The sequence below is a fragment of the Phaenicophaeus curvirostris genome, chromosome 26 (assembly GCF_032191515.1).
Source record: "Phaenicophaeus curvirostris isolate KB17595 chromosome 26, BPBGC_Pcur_1.0, whole genome shotgun sequence".
Classification (NCBI taxonomy): domain Eukaryota; kingdom Metazoa; phylum Chordata; class Aves; order Cuculiformes; family Cuculidae; genus Phaenicophaeus; species Phaenicophaeus curvirostris.
The window spans coordinates 6,076,148-6,092,271 of NC_091417.1; the positions used below are offsets into that span (position 1 = coordinate 6,076,148).

Sequence of the window (16,124 nt, forward strand, 5' to 3'; positions counted from 1 at the left end):
GATCTGAGGGCTGGGGGATCTCCTGCATGAGGACAGGCTGAAAGGGTTGGGGTTGTTCAGCCTGGAGAAGAGAAGGCTGCGGGGAGACCTTAGAGCAGCTTCCAGCGTTGAAAGGGGCTCCAGGAAAGCTGGGGAGGGGCTGTTGGATCTGGGAGTGCAGAGATGGGTGAGGGGAACGGTTTTGAGCTGAAAGAGGGGAGATTGAAATGAGACCTTGGGAAGAAATGCTTTGCTGTGAGGGTGGGGAGGCCCTGGCCCAGGTTGCCCAGAGCAGTGGTGGCTGCCCCATCCCTGGAGGGCTTCAAGGCCAGGCTGGATGGGGCTTGGAGGCCCTGATCCAGTGGGAGGTGTCTCTGCCCATGGCAGGGGTGGAACTGGATGTGCTTTGAGGGCGCTTCCAATTCAAACCATTCCACGGTTCTATGATCATCACCCTGTACTCAGTTCACCATCCTCGAATCCTGTGTTCAGTTCTGGGCCCCTCACCACAAGAAGGATGTTGAGGCTCTGGAGCGAGTCCAGAGAAGAGCAACGATGCTGGTGAGGGGGCTGGAGAACAAGAGGAGCGTCTGAGAGAGCTGGGGGTGTTTAGCCTGGAGAAGAGGAGGCTGAGGGGAGACCTCATTGCTCTCTGCAACCCCCTGAAAGGAGGTTGTGGAGAGGAGGGAGCTGGGCTCTTCTCCCAAGGGACAGGGGACAGGACGAGAGGGAATGGCCTCAAGCTCCGCCAGGGGAGATTTAGGCTGGACATTAGGAAAAATTATTTCACAGAAAGGGTCATTGGGCACTGGCAGAGGCTTCCCAGGGAGGGGGTTGAGTCCCCTTCCCTGGAGGGGTTTAAGGGACGGGTGGACGAGGTGCTGAGGGACATGGTTTAGTGACTGATGGGAGTGGTTGGACTCAATGATCCTGTGGGTCTTTTCCAATCTGGTGATTCTGTGATTCTATGATTCTATGATCCCAGTGCTGTATCCTAGTTCACCATCCCAGTGCATCTGTCCCAGCTCTGACCTGCTCCACTGTTCCTATGCACTGCCCCAGAGTCCGGAGCAGTGTCCTGGTCCTTCCTCCCTGGCACTGTCCTTGTGCACTGTCCTGACACTCTCAGCACTCACATTCACTGTCACAGTGCCCAGGCTCACTCTCCCAGTGCTCTGTCCCTGCACCCAGACTCCTTGTCCCAGTGCTCTGTCCTGCTGCACACAGTCTCTGTCCTTGTGCCCATGCTCCCTATCCTGGTGATCTGTCCTGGTGCTCTGTCCTTTATCCCAGAGCTCTGTGCCTATCCCTGTCCCTGTCCCATATCCTGCTGCCCTGTCCATGTCCCTATCTCAGAACCCATCCCCATCGCTATCCGCATCCATACCATTCCCTATATCCCTATCCCCATGCCCCTTCCTAATACATCCTCATCCCTACCCCTATTCCCATATCCCTGTCCCTATCCCCATACCCATATATAATATCCCCGTCCCTGTCCCTATCCCATACCCCTGTCCCTATTATTACCCCATCCCCACCCCTATCCCTATCCCTATCCCTATCCCTATCCCTATCCCTATCCCTATCCCTATCCCTATCCCTATCCCTATCCCTATCCCTATCCCTATCCCTATCCCTATCCCTATCCCTATCCCCATCCCCATCCCCATCCCCATCCCCATCCCCATCCCCCTGCAGTTCCCCTCTCTACCCGCTGGTGGCGCCGCACCCTCCCGCCTCTTTGCTCCGTCCTCACTCCCTCAGCAGGGGGCGCGCGCGACTTGGCGAAGCCTCCTATGATAGGCGCCCTCTGATTGGCCGCCTCCCGTTTCTCCTCTGTATCCCGGGCGCTGATTGGTCCCGATGCCTATAGCTTGACGGGCTCTGATTGGTTTCGCTTCCCCGCTTATATGAGAGACTCTCTCTGATTGGTCCAGGCGCAGCTCGCCGATGAAAGCCGCGCTCCGATTGGCTCCGGCGCTGTTCCCGCCCCCCCGCTACCCGGAAGAGACGCGCGGCGGCGCGGGTGTCATGGAGGACTCGGGCTGCGGGGCGCAGTTCCGCGCTGCCGTTCAGGTTATCCAAGGGCTGCCTCGAAGCGGTGAGTTGGGAGGCCGGGAACGGGGCCGGGGGGCCGCGGACGCGGCGGAGGCCGCGTCCGCGGCCCCCCGGCCCCGTTCCCGGCTCCGCTGAGACCTTGGTGGCTTCGCAGGTTCCTACAGGCCTTCCTACGAGGAGATGCTTCGTTTCTACAGCTTCTACAAACAGGCCACGGCTGGGCGGTGCCAGGGCCCCCGGCCCGGCTTCTGGGACCCCATCGGGCGCTATAAGTGGTGAGAGAACGGGAACGGAGGTGATGGGGGTGGGGGGAGGTGTTATAAGACAGGCTGGGGTGCTTGGAGGAGAAAAAAAAGAGGTCGTAGAGCTGCTTCCAGCACTGAAAGGGGCTCCAGGAAAGCTGAGGAGGGGCTCTGGATCAGGGAGATGAGATCTTGGGAAGAAATGTTTTCCTGTGAGGGTGAGGACGTTGCCCAGAGCAGTGGTGGCTGCTCCATCCCTGGAGGGGTTCAAGGCCAGGTTGGATGGGGCTTGGAGCCCCTGATCCATAGGGAGGTGTCCCTGCCCATGGCAGGGAGTTGGAACTGGATGATCTTTAAGGTCTCTTCCAACCCAAATTGTTGTATGATTCTATGATTGAGGAGCTGGGGGCGCATCCAGAGAAGGGTTAGGGGCTGGAGAACGAGGGTTATGAGAGGAAAGTGAGGGAGGTGAGGTTGTTAACCTAGAGAAAAGGAGGCTGCGGTGACCTTATTACTGTCTACAACCACCTGTAAGGAAGTTACAACGAGGCGAGTGCTGGTCTCATCTCCGAAGTAGCAAGTGGTAGGATGTGAGGAAATGTCCTCAGGTTGTGCCGGGGGAGGTTTAGGTTGAATATTAGGGAAAAATCTCTAGTGACAGAGTGGTGAAGCTCTGGCAGAGGCTGCCCAGGGCAGAGGTGGAGCTTCCATCCCTAGAGGAGTTCAATAAACATGTAGACATGGCACTTGGGGGCATGATTTAGTGGGCACGATGGTGTGGGGCTGAGAGATGGACTGGATGAGCTGAGAGGGCTTTTCCAACCTCAATGATTCCACGATTCTGTGAACTGAAAGGGGTTTTCAGGCACTGGCTGAGGCTGCCTGGGAAGGTGATGGAGTCCCCATCCCTGGAGAGATTTAAAAGATGGGTAGATGAGATGCTCAGGGATGGTTTAACAGTGGACAGGTCCTGTTGGACTTGATCTCAAAGGTCTTTTCGAACCAAATGATTCTCTGACCCTGGTGAAACCCCAGCTCCGGTCCCCTTCTCCCCTTTCCTCCGTGCCTTACGGCCACTGCTGCCCACAGGGATGCCTGGCACAGCCTGGGGCGCATGTCCAAGGAGGAGGCGATGGCAGCGTACGTGGCTGAGATGAAGAAAGTGGCCCAGAAGGTAAATGGGGAGGAGGAGAGGTGGCAGTGGGGTGTTCAGCGGTGCCCTCTGCAAGCTGCGTCCCTCCGCAGATCATCGACACGGTGCCCATGGACGAGACGACGGAGGAGATGTTTGCCTACTTCGAGCCACTCTACGAGGTGATCCATGACATGCCCCGACCCCCCGAGTCCTTCTTCAAGAGGAAGCAGGGTGAGTGGGAGCCGCTGCGCCCTGCTTGTGCCCAGCGCATCCCTCCTCTCCGTGCCGCACTCCTGGCACATTATTCCTGCTGTCCCCTGCTTGCTTGTGCCCTGGTGTGGCTGTCACCTCCGTGCTCTGCTTGTCACCAGGGCTCTCCATGTTCTGCTGCTGCGTGAAGGGTGGATGGGATGGACCCACCGCACCCTGTCTGACTCCTGCTGTTGAACTGCGTGTTTGGGCACCACCAAACCAGTGTCTCTTCAAGTGACACAGGTGTCTTTTCAATCGGCGTTTTCTCTCTGCAAAACGTTGAGGAGAGAGCTTGAGATTTGGCCTCCAAATGCCCCTTGGCCCCAATTCCTGTGCGTGGCAGGCAGGGGACCAGCTCCCATGGAGTGTTGCGGCCGGGAGGCTGGGCTTCCTCTTGGCTCTGGCTCATCCCCGGGCTGCGCGCAGGGATCATCTGGTGTAAACATCTGGCTAAGCTGGACAGTTTCTGCGGCAGAGTGGATGTGGAGAAACTGGGGTTGAGAAATGGGATTACTGGGGCTAGAGAAGAGTCCTTCCCAGCCCTTTCTTTCCATACTTGTGCTGCGAGGTGGCTGGGGACCTGTCCCACCCCTGGAGCGGGGCAGTCCTCTTGTTATGCTTGACTTGTGGGGCATGTCTGAGAGAGCAAAGGGCTGGATGAGGTGTTGAGAGGAGTGGGCTGCGTGGCTGTGGTCTGGCTGTGCCACATCCCTCGTGGATCAGCCCAGCAGCAGATGAGCTTTCGGGGCATACTGTCAGAGCTCTGCTCGTGTCGGAAGAAAGGTGACGAATGGACCCGCTCCCTGCCTGTCCCCAGCACCTGTCCTGCCTCTGACAGCCACCGACACCCCCTGCTTCCAACAAGGATGCTGAGAGCACACGGCCTGCAGGGCTTGGCCTCAGGATGTCTGCAAGGGCTTTTGTTCTCTGTTTTGATGCAGAATCCCTTTAAAAGACAAATAGAATCACAGAATGGTTTGGGCTGGCAGGGAACTTAAATGGGGGGCGGAGAATGAAGCCCGTAACTCGGAGGCCCAGTGCCACTCTGCCAGCCTGGTGGGCACAGGCGGTTGGTGCTGGAGCCTGGCGGTGATGTGCGAGGAGACAGGACCCTGTGGGTGCCCCTCACCTCACGGAGCCGTCTCGGGGTCACAGCACAGATGCTGAGAAAGGGCCTGGGGGCAGCGATGGGCCCTGTGCAGAGCAGCCCTGGCGTGAACTCTGCTGTGGGGTGGGGGCTGTCCTCGTCCCCGTGGGGTTCAGTTGCCTGGGCTGGGCTCAGGACGCCCCACCTGGGCGGCTGTGGTGGTGAAGGCAGGCATGAAGGCAGGCTGGGAATGCCGCTCTGGTGCAGGCAACGTTGCCACATCCCAGGAGCAGGGAGCAAAGTCCCGGGGCTGCTGGAAGTGTGGCTGGGCTTAACCCCGTGGGCTCTGCGGGGCGGTGGGGAGGGCTGGATCCTGGGCAGGCAGCTGCCCCAGGCCCTCCTGGGGTGCTTGGCAAGGCTTCTTGCGTTAGGCTGTGTTCGTTAGCGTGCGTGTGCCCTGCTAGGGGATTGGAACAGTGGCGTTGCCTGTGGCTGTGTACACAGCAGCTGTGCTGTGCTGCTCCCTCTGCTGCAGGGGCTTGGGGGACAAGGACGCCCCTGGGACTGGTTGAGTCCCATGCAGGCCGGGAGGCAGCGCCGAGCCCAGCCCGCAGAGACCCAGAACCTGCAGAGCTTTAATTCTCCTTCTTGCCCCTTTTCCTCCATGCAGGCAGCCAGGAGCAGCCGGGCGACCCCAGCCAGGATGAGCCAGCGAGCAGCCCGGCTCTGGAGCTTCCCGAAGACCCCGTGCCCCGGGAGCAGCAGAACAAGCAGCACGTGCCAGGTTGGTCTCCCTGGTGTCACCAGGCAGAGACCCTGCGGAGGAGGCACCGGCGCCAGGGCTGGACCTCCCCCTGCCCGCAGAGGCGCTGGCTTCAGGCACGGCTGCTCCGACCCTGCCTGAGTCACAGTGAGCTGGAGCTGTTCTCCGTGCCGGGGTGATCCTGGGCATGTTCGTTTGCCTCTGCGTCGCTCTTACCTGTGCAAAGGGGCCTGATTCTGCTAAACCACAGTGAGAAGGGGAAGGGTATTGCCCCATGGGCTGAGAAAACATCACCCTGCAATATCCATGTTCCAGGAAAGGATAGGAAAACATCTCCCTGGAATGCCTGTGCTCCAGGAGGGGACATTCTCCCTTCACTCAAGCCAAGTCTGTCCTTCCACAGCACTGGGGCTGACCCCAGCCCTCTCTCCCTGGGCCGTGATCAACACCTGGGTCCCGGTTTTTCTTGCACAGCCCCTTGTACACTCACCCCACCACCCGCTGTGCCTCCCTTGAGGGTACATCGGCTCTCCTGGCCCAGAGGGGACTCGGGGCGTGCCCAGGGCTGGGTAGGTGCTCCAGAGAGGCATTCCTGCTATCCCAGCTTTCCCCTGAGAAGCACATATGGTTGCCAAGCAAGCACTGGCATCAAAGCTTTGCCCGTCCTCACCTGAGCCACCAGCGTGTGGGGAGCTGGGCGGCTTCCCTGCCCGCGGCAGCTGGCGTGCCAATGGTCCCTGCTCCCTGCCAGAGCAGGTGGGACCGTGGATCCTGCTGGAAGGTTCTCCACCAGACCAGAGTCGTGGTAGTTGCTGCAGCGCCCTCTGCCCAGGTGTGCGCCCGGCATGGGCAGAGGAACCCCCTAAGGGCACCGTGTTGGGCTGTGCCCCCGTGAGAGCCGGGCTCTGCGACACCAGGGACGGGAAAAGGGGGAATTCCATCCTCGGATTCCCGGCCACAATCCAGGGGTGGTAACGGAGCCAGTTCGTCCCCCCTCTGTGCCTCAGTTTCCTTCTCCTCCTGCCTTGCCTTGTGCACGCAGATGCTGCCCCTCTGCCCGCTTGCGGACCTTGCGGCTGCGCTGAGCTTCTGCCCTTCGGACACGGCCGGAATGCCTCTGCCCCGCCGGCGCTGCTGCTGCTGCTGAGCCGTGTGCTTCCCTTCCAGGAGGGGGGCTGGCTCCCACCGCCGAGGCACTTGAGGGTAGCCAGGTGACCAGTGACTCCGAGGGGGACGTGTTCTGCGATACCCTGGAGCAGCTGGAGCCTGAGCAGGTAACGCAGGGCTGGGAAGCGCCTGCACGGCACAGCCCGATCCCTCCGTACCAGCAGCTCTGCACACTCAGCACTGCCCGCCTGAGCCCAGCGAGACTCCTGAAAGCCGCAGGGCCAGTGCTCTGTGCTTTGTGTCCCTCTTGGAGCCTGGGCCCTGTCACCCAGGAGAGACGGAGGAGCCGTCGCCGTGCCCAGCCCTCGTTTCAAGGCGCAGCTGCTGGGGCTGAGCGAGGCTGGCAGCCTCCATGGGGCTGCTGCGGGCACCTTGCTTGCACCCCTGCCACTCGCTCTCTCCTCCGCGCCCTGGGCACGGCTCTGCGGATCCAGCAGGCAGGAGGGAGGAAGCTGCCTGGCTTCTTCCAGGAGCGATTTCACTGGCTTGAGCCACACCACATCGTTGCTCTCTTGGGATTCTGCTCTGCCACCTCCCAAACCATAGTGGGATTCGGTTTCCCTCGGCCCCACGTGCCTCCACCACCAAAAATTCCACTGCGGGGCAGAGAGACACGGCCACCACCCTGGCGTCACCTGCCTCCCGCTTGCCGTGCTCCCGCAGCTCCGGGGAGGGAGCGGGGGTCTCAGGGCCCCTCTTCTCTCCCCCGCGCAGGCTGGGCAGCCGCTGGGGCTCTCCAGGGCTGAGCCCGAGCCCCACGGCGCTGGGCAGGGATTGTGGGGTGAAGGCAGAAGACTAGAGGGGAGGAGCAGCGCTGGCCTCGCAGCCCTCGGCTCTGAGAGAGGTGGGTGCAGCGTTTGGCTCCTTCCCGCTGCCCCCTCCCCAGCGAGCAGGGGTGGATTCCAGGGGTTCTGAGCAGAGAGGCGAGGGCTGCGAGCACCAACGGGGAGCCGAGCGTGGGGGGCACAGCATGGCTCAGCACCCACCTTCTCCAGCAAGAATCCTGAGCGTTCCCTCCCTTCGCCCCTTGGTCCCCAAGCAGCTTGGTGCCGTCACCTCGTAGGGACACATCCCTCGTGTCGCCCATTTCTCTCAGCGGTGCTAAATTCTGTAAACTGGGAGGATGTTTGGCTCCTCTGGCAGTGGAATCCTGGCTGCCTGTTCCCAGCTCCTGCCCCCAGTGCCTTGGGCTGCGGGTGGTGCTGGGCTGAGCTCTGATCCCGGAGGCCCCAGTGTCCGTGTTCCTGCAGCATCGCTCCCCTCGTGCCTTTGCTGCTGGCAGCTGGGAATAAGGACCCGATGTGCTGAGGGGCCTGGGAGCCTCTCCTGGACACATCTTGTGTGTTTTCCGCTCCAGGGTGGCATTGCCACCCTCTCCGTGGGCTGGCAGGGGCGGCGCTGCCACCTCACCTGAGCAGCCGTCTCGCCTTCCCACCTGCTTGACCTTGGGAGTTCACTCGGACCGGGGCCGCTGGAGCGGGACAGGGGCCGGTGTGGGGCTGGCAGCTCGCCCCACGGGTTCTCGGGGGGCTCTGGGGCCTTGGCAGAGCCCGAGGGGCTGGCAGGGAGGCAGCGGCATCCTGCCTTCCCCAGGACCCACACTGGCAGGGCTGAGGTCGCCCGCTGCGCTTGGGGACGTGGTGGCCCCACTGGAGACGGGGGTGGGTGAGCTGGGCTGGGGCTCCCAGCTCGGCACGGACAGAGCTGGCGGCATGTGGGGTGGCACCTGGCGAGACCCATCGCTCGCTGTTTGGTGACGGCGCAGAGCAGGGTGTGACAGAGCCAGGGGCCTGGGGAGGTGGGGGGGCGCTCAGCCAGCCCTGGGGATCCCTGGGGAGAGGAGGGGGTGCTCAGCCAGCCCTGGGGATCCCTGGGGAGAGTGGGGGGTGCTCAGCCAGCCCTGGGGAGAATGGGGTGGGGGGGGGCGCTCAGCCAGCCCTAGGGATCCCAGGGGAGAATTGGGGACACTCAGCCTGCCCTGGGGAGAGTGGGGGCGCTCAGCCAGCCCTGGGTATCCTTGGGGAGAGGAGGGGGTGCTCAGCCAGCCCTGGGGAGAGTGGGGGCTGCTCAGCCAGCCCTGGGGATCCCTGGGGAGAGGAGGGGGCGCTCAGCCAGCCCTGGGGAGAGGGGAGGGGGTGCTCAGCCAGCCCTGGGGATCCCTGGGGAGAGGAGGGGGTGCTCAGCCAGCCCTGGGTGGGCAGCAGAGCCGCCTGCAGAACGTGCCCCCCCCTGAGCAGCCCCCGTCTGTGCGCCCCACAGATCTCTGGCTGGCAGGGGGACCCCGGGATGCCGCCAGTGCCCCCGAGCTGGCGCAGGGGCTGCCGCTGGAGCTGGACGCCCGCGTGGCCGGCACCGTCCGAGCCCTGCAGCACGACATGCGGCGAGTGCTGGAGCGCCTGAGCCGGCTGGAGACACTCGCTTCCGCGCAGGTAGGCGCCGAGCCGCCGTGTGCCAGCGCCAGGCCGCGATGCCCGCGCCGGCGCAGGGTTTGGCTCCGAGCCCTGGAAACGAGCAGCTCTGTGCGGCCCTGGTGCCAACAGTCCTTGGGGTTTGGGGGCACAGCCTGGCACAGGGGCTGCTGGTGCTGCTCTGATCCACCCCGGGGTGCGGCCTGGCAGCCCCCTGCCGCGCTCATCGCCACCTTTCGGGGTCCTGCTCCATGGGGACCCCTCGTTTCTGCCAATTCCCTCCCTGTCCCGGGGCCGTGGGGGCTGGAAAGGGGTGTCCGGCCCTGCCCGCTGCCCGGAGCGCTTCTCTCTCGCAGGGCGCCACGGCGGGGACCGCCTGCAGCCGGGCTCCTGCCCTGCAGGTGAGCCGGAGGTGGCACTGCCAGGTGGCCCTGTCACCGCACACCTTGGGGCGAAGGCTCCCTCGGTGGGGGCGCGGGGGACGTCCCTGGGGACGCAGGCTCCTGGCAGGAGCTGGGTGCAGGGTGGCAGCTGCGACGAGGGCCGTGGTGGGGGGCAGGCCTGGGCACCCCGGTGACACCCCTGTCCCCCTCTCTCTGTCCCTTTGCCAGGCAGCATCCCCGCAGCCCCAGGCCGTCTCTCCGCTCACCCTCCTCTTCCTCATCGCTTGGCCCTTCGTCACCCAGTGGCTGCTGCGCCGCTGGCAGGGCAGGAAGAGGTGACGGCCGCGTCCCGCTGCCAGCTCTCCTTCCCCACCGGTTTGGGGGCTCGGGGATCGCCACGGGCCCCTCGAGGGGACAGGCTGGCCCAGCAGCGGGGGCTCAGCCGCCCGGGACCCCAGCCCCGCGGGAGGAGAAGCCACCGCGCACGCCACACGCCGACACCACCGCTCGCAGGGTCTCGCCAGCACCGCCGGGATGGCCGGGGAGCGGGGAGCGGGTCGGGGACCCCCTCGTACGCCGCCGTCCCGGCCCCACAGACGCTTCCGTGAAGTGCTTGGGCACCGAAGCCCCCGGAATTAAAGCTGCTCCTGCGCCCCGGGCCCTGCCTGCTGCCTGTCCCCGCGTCCCCGGCCTCCCCTCCGGCCTCCCCTCCAGCCTCCCCGGCCTCGGGGTCCCCACCGCACACAGCACGGGTGGCAGTGCCACCACGGGGAAGGGGGGGGGGCAGGTCCAACACAGCCCCCCAGCCTCACCCCCCAACCACACCCCCCCCTACAGCCCCTCCCAGAGCCCCACAGCCCCCCCCGGGCCTCCCCCCGACATGACTCCTCATCCAACCATCCACCCAGGCCTGTCCTCCCCCCCCCCACCTCGAGCCTCCTCCCCCATCGCCCCCAGGACAGGCAGGATCTGACACAGCCCCCATGGCCCCCCCAGACCCTCCTTCCAGCGTGACCCTCCAGTAACGCCCTCCCTATGTCCCCCCCATCCACCCCCCCCCCGTAGCCCCCCAGTCAATATCCCCCCCCGTTCCCCCCCCTCAGCCCCCCCCCGGTTCCACCTCCCCGCGCAGCGAGGCTCCGACACAGCCCCCCCCTCGGTCTCTCCACCCCCCCAGACCCCCGCAGTCCCCCCCGGCCCCCCCGGAATGTTCCCCTATCTGGCCCCCCAAGACACCCCCGCCATGGCCCCCCCAGAGCCCGGACCACCCCCCCCAATCCCCTCGGCTCCCCTTCCTGCCGTGCCGCCCCCCCTTGCCCCCCTCCAGGCCCCTCGCCCCCTCCGGCTCCGCCCCCTCGGCCCCCCCCCAGCCCCGCCCCCAGGGCCCCTTCCAGGCTCGGGCCTCCCTCCTCCCCCCACCCCCCCAAAAGCGGCCGCGGGGCCTTTAAGGCGGGACTTCTTTCCGCTTAGGTTTGTTTACATCTCCTTCCGCGCAGCCGCCGCCGCACCAGGGCGGCTCGGGGATCCCTCCGCCCTCCCCCTCTCTCCTTCCCCACCTTTCCCCCTCCTCTCTCCCCGCTCCCCGCACACCCTCCCCGCGGTCCCCGCTCGCTGCAGCCCCCGAGGCCCAGGCCGGCGGGGCCGCGGCGCCTCCTCCGGGCGCGGGGTTGGGGGCGGGGGGGGGGACTCTTTTCGGGCCGAACCATTCGCGGGGATGGGGGGAGGCGCGCGGGCGCTGCCCTGAAGGTCGGCGGGCGCGCGCGGCCCCGCGCACGAGGGCGCCCCCCCCCCAATACAGCGCGTGGTGCGGCCCGCGCCCGCCCCCGGCCCCGCCGCCATTGGCCGAGCGCGAGGCACCTCCCCCCGCGCCTCCCCATTGGCCGCGGGGGGCGGGGGCGGGAGCGGCGCGCGCAGCGCGCGTGCGCGGGGCGGGTCGGCGCGCGCGCCGGTATTTAAGGCGCGGGAGCGGGCGGGGAGCGGCAGTCGGGAGCGGGCGGCGGCGGCTGCGGGCGGAGGGCGCGGGGCAGGGAAGGGCCGAGGGGGGGCGGTTGCGGCGCGTGCCATGCGCGCGGGGGGGCGGGCCCGGCGGCGTTAACCCCTAGGCAGCCGGCGGCGGCGGTGACCCCGGGGGCCTCGGCCCCAGGGCATGGCCTGAGGGCGCTGGGGGAGCGGCCCCATGCGGGGCGGGTAGCGCCGGGCCCCTGGGCAGCGGAGCCGAGCGCGATGGCAGAGCCCGAGTCCCGGCGCGAACCGGAGCCCCGCAGCGAGCCCGAGTCCCGGCGCGAACCGGGGCCCCGCGGACAGGACGGGTCCCGGGCTGAGCTCCAGGGTCCCGAAGCGGAGCCTCGCGGCGAGCCCCAGGCCCGGAGCGAGCCGGAGTCCTGCGACGAGCCGGAGCCCCGGAGGCAGCCCGAAGCGGAGCCCGATGGGCAGGCCGAGCCCGCGGCGGAGCCCGAGCGGCTGCCGCCCCCCGGTGCCGAGGAGGCGTCGGGGCGGCCGGGCGGAGCGGGGCGCCCCGGGCTGGGCCCGCGGTACCGGGCGGCGGCGGGAGGCGGGGGCCGCCCCGAGGAGTGGCCGGCGAAGAAGAAGCACCGGCGGCGTCCGTCGAAGAAGAAGCGGCGCTGGAAGCCGTACTCGAAGCTGAGCTGGGAGGAGAAGCAGCAGTTCGACGAGAGGCAGAGCCTGCGCGCGTCCCGGCTGCGGGCGGAGATGTTCGCCAAGGGGCAGCCGGTGGCCCCCTACAACACGACGCAGTTCCTGATGGAGGACCACGACCAGGAGGAGCCCGACCTGAAGACCGGGCTGTACCCGCGGCGGGCGGCCGCCAAGTCGGACACGAGCGAGGAGGATTTCCTGGAGGAGGCGGCGGACGAGGACGGGGGCAGCGACGGGATGGGGGGAGACGGGAGCGAGTTCCTGCAGCGGGACTTCTCGGAGACCTACGAGCGGTACCATGTGGAGAGCCTGCAGAACATGAGCAAGCAGGAGCTGGTGAAGGAGTACCTGGAGCTGGAGAAGTGCCTGTCGCGCATGGAGGAGGAGAACAACCGGCTGCGGCTGGAGAGCAAGAAGCACGGGGGGGAGGCGGAGGCGGCGCGGGTGCGGCAGCTGGAGCTGGAGGTGGACAGGCTGCGCGCTGAGAACCTGCGGCTGCTGCGGGAGCGGGACCGGCCCGGGGCGGCCGAGTGACCCCCCCGCCTGGGGAGGGGACGCGGCCGGGACCCCCGTTTTGGGAGCGTGAGGGGCGCGGCCGGGACCCCCGAGGGAGCCGGGAGGGGTTGGGGAAGGGGAATGGGGGGGGACGCAGCCTGGACACCCCCTTTTGGGGAGGTGGCTGTGCCCCCCCCCCCTCCCTTTCTAGGGGGTTGGGGGGGGTAAGAGTTGGGAGCCCTGAGTGATGGGGGGTGTTACAGCCTGGATGCCCCCCAAAGGGGGAGGGGACGTGGCTGGAACCCCCCTTCTTGGGGATGAGGTGGGGAACAGCTTGGAGGAGGGGGGGACACAACCATGACCCCCGCGAGTGACTGGGGCGGGCGGGGAGAGGGGACTGGGGGGAGGACAAGGCTGGGATCCCCCTGTTTGGGAATGGGAAGGGACACAGCCAGGACCCCCTTTTTTGGGGAGGGGGTTTCTGGCTGTGCCCCCCCCACCATCCCCCCCCATTTTGGGGGGGGATGGTGGGGGGGGGCACAGCCAGAAACTCTGGAGTGACTTGGGGTACAGATCAATGGGGGTGACATGGCCAGGGCCCCCCCCTTTTGGGGAATGGGGGCCATGACCAAGCCCCCCTGTTTTGATGGGGAGGGGCACATATGGCTAGGACACCCCCCATTTCTGGGGGAGGGATAAGACCTGGCCAGGGCCCCTGCTTTTTGGGGAGGTTCTGGTTGTGCCTCCCCCCTTTTGGCAGAGGGGGGGTTAAATGGTGTCACCTCCTCTTTTGGGGGAGGGATACAGCTGTGCCCCCCCCTTTTTAGGGGGGTGGGAGGGGGACACAGCCGGGACCCCCCTTTTTTTGGGGGGTGGGGGGTGATGTCTGGGCAAGATTGGGGTCATGGTTTATTATTATTTTTTGTGTCTAAACCAAAAATGTTCCCAGCCCCAGGAAAAGTGTAAATTGGCCAAAACTGACTATAAAAAAAAATATAGAGGTCTAATAAATTTAATTACTTGTAACTGTACTGTGCTCAGTGTCGTTTCTGAAAGATGTGTGGGGTGGTGTTCCCAGGGGGATGTGTTTGGAGTTTTTTCCATGCTGTTTAAAACTGTTCTGTTCGATTAAAGTTAGCTGCCATTTCCCACTTAACCCTTCCTGTTCTTTCTTCCTCACTTCTAACCCCGTTCCTGGAGCTGAAAGGGTTAAAATGCCTAGAAAAGGAGTTAAGAGTTTAATATCTTGTGTAGGATGGAACACCCTGAAGTGTGTTAAACCACTTAAACCTGCCCTGTTCCCCCACCAAGGTCCAGAGGAACAAAATTCTGATTGAAAGGGAGGCCAAAACTGCCCAAAAATAGGACTTTGAGTGAAGGGGAAACTTCAAGTTTTGGAGCAGCCCAGGAAGTTTTGGTTGCCAGTGCTTAGCCCTGAAATGGCTGACAGGGAACAGTAGAAGGTGCAGGCGGACCTGCCAGGGGAGGGAGGGGGAGAAGCAGTCTGGTCTGGGGGGTGGAATTTCAGAGGACTCAGGTAAATAAAGGATAAAGAAGTCCCTTAATTTCGGGGTAAGTGAAGGGCAAGGGCAGGGAAAGGCCTGGGTCAGGCTGTGGTTGTAACCCAAGGCTGTCAGCTCAGCGCTGGGAGTGAAACAGGTACCTGGGGAGCAGCTGGGATTGCCCCCCCAGCCAGAAAAGTGCTCCTGTGTTTTTTGGTTTTTTTGTTTTTTCTCTCCCCCCTAAAGAACAGCAGGATCCAGGTCCTGGGGGGTAGGAAAGTTGCCCCCAGAGCAGTGCAGGGGGAGTCCTGCGGCCAGGACTCAGCTGTGAGGATCACGGTTTCCAACAAGAGCCTGGAAAGCCCGGCCTGCTGCAGGCACAGGGCTGCATCGGCAGGGAGGAGAAGGACAATTCTTGGAGGGCCACTTGCTCTGGAGCCCGGCAGCCCCCTGTGCTCGCTTCCCTGAGCCGTGACGTCCTGTGGCAGCAGGGGGAGGCACAGCGAGCCAGGAACCCCCAATCCTTCTCATCCTGGTGCTTCTTCCCAGCAATTCCCTCTTTGCACCTGTGCTCCCCATGATCCTCATTTTCTCTGGAGGCAGGATAACCGTGCATGTCCAAGCTCCAGCCACGTTACTCCCCTTCACGAGTCCCAGGGAATGCAGCTCCCAGCACCTGGGGAACTGAGAGACAGCACCTGATAAGTCCCATGCAGCAGGGTGGCTGCTGGCGAGCGACGGCTGCAACCGTGCTCAGAGCCCCCCTTGCTCCAAACCTGTCACCTTTAACTCCCAGGAACAACTTCTGAGTTCTCCGCAAATCCTTTAACAAATAGAATTAAGAACCCCCCAAATGCCCTGTAAGGATCAACTCCTTAGCTGGCTGTGACTCCACCAGCCCTCCCTTCTCCGCTCCACACTGTCTGAAGGAAAAGGAGTTTCCAGACAAAGCTGGTTACACCAACCCCACCTCTGAGGTGTCAGACAGCAGGCGTCCTTGCAAAGGCTCCTTCCACCTCCCAAGCCCAAACAGCCCAGCAGACAGGAACCGGCATCGCACGGGGGGCTCTGAAACCTCAGAGGGGGTCAGGACCAGGCAGGGAGCTCCAGTCCCCAGGGCAGATGTCCCCACATCTCTGCCTGGAGCTGGTCTCAGAGCCAGTCAGAGGAGACGCTCGCAGTGGCAGCTCAGCTGCTTGAGAGGAACAAATGAAATCTTGAAGGTGCCACAGTGCTGGCTGTGATAGGGTTGAGGGTCAGGCCCTCTGAAGCACATCCCTTCTCTCCCTGTCACCACTTGGGTCTTTCCAGGGTTGTTGGAGCCAACTGGCTGTTAATCCAGCTCCTCCGGTGAGCCCAGGAATGCTACTGGCACAGCAGCACCCCCTGATCTCCCCGAACGGGCTGTGCCTTGGAGCAGAGCAATTTTCCTGTTGGAGATGAACCTGGGGCTGAGCTCTGCTGATTTGTGGCAATCCGGCTTGGAATCAGAGTGCAGAGGGACCCTCTGGCTAAGGGGCTTCGCAGCCCCTCCCCTCACGAGGCTTCCCGGTCGCAGGAATGCTCGCATCGACGCAGAAGCCAAGGGGATGAACACATCCCACCTGCGGCGACGGCCGTTCTCCAGCACAGGAAGGACAGAGCAGCTCCCTGAAAACGCTGCGGCCTACAAGGAAATAAAAAAAAGGAAGTAGTCCATCTTAGCAGCCCAACGTGAAACACAAATCCTGCCCGGCAGCACTGGTTAGGGGGGATGCGCTGCTGCCAGCCCTCAAAGTTTCTAGGACTGGGCTGGCAGCGCTCACTGCAATGGCAATTGGCTCCCGAAGGCTGTTAAACCCGGCTGTCAGCTGTCCCAGGTTTTATAAAACAGGGGTACAATGCTCACAATGATGCTGTTATTCTGCTTAGACTTAACTTGCACTTAATTTCATGAGGTTTACGCTCCGAGGATACACACCACCACTCTCTGGGCTATCCTGGAGATTCCGTGCG

The 16,124-nt window shown here is 64.1% G+C and overlaps 2 protein-coding genes across 5 annotated transcripts; both read left to right on the plus strand.

The window, feature by feature from the left end:
- The first annotated feature begins 1,984 nt into the window (after positions 1-1,984).
- On the plus strand, positions 1,985-10,131 carry ACBD4 (acyl-CoA binding domain containing 4). 4 transcript variants are annotated; one of them, XM_069877144.1, is made up of 10 exons: positions 1,985-2,083; positions 2,195-2,315; positions 3,372-3,456; positions 3,528-3,648; positions 5,427-5,540; positions 6,687-6,793; positions 7,401-7,530; positions 8,946-9,115; positions 9,451-9,495; positions 9,706-10,131. In XM_069877144.1, the coding sequence occupies exons 1-10, from the start codon at positions 2,014-2,016 to the stop codon at positions 9,814-9,816; spliced, it is 1,074 nt and encodes a 357-aa protein (XP_069733245.1). In that variant the 5' UTR covers positions 1,985-2,013; the 3' UTR covers positions 9,817-10,131. The 4 variants fall into 4 exon arrangements, with proteins under 4 accessions (XP_069733245.1, XP_069733246.1, XP_069733248.1 ...); XM_069877146.1 differs by having other exon boundaries at positions 1,990-2,058; XM_069877145.1 differs by lacking the exon at positions 9,451-9,495.
- Positions 10,132-11,528: 1,397 nt separating this feature from the next.
- Positions 11,529-13,653, plus strand: HEXIM1 (HEXIM P-TEFb complex subunit 1). The gene has a single exon (XM_069877058.1). The coding sequence runs from the start codon at positions 11,701-11,703 to the stop codon at positions 12,664-12,666; it is 966 nt and encodes a 321-aa protein (XP_069733159.1). The 5' UTR covers positions 11,529-11,700; the 3' UTR covers positions 12,667-13,653.
- The last annotated feature ends 2,471 nt before the right edge of the window (positions 13,654-16,124 follow it).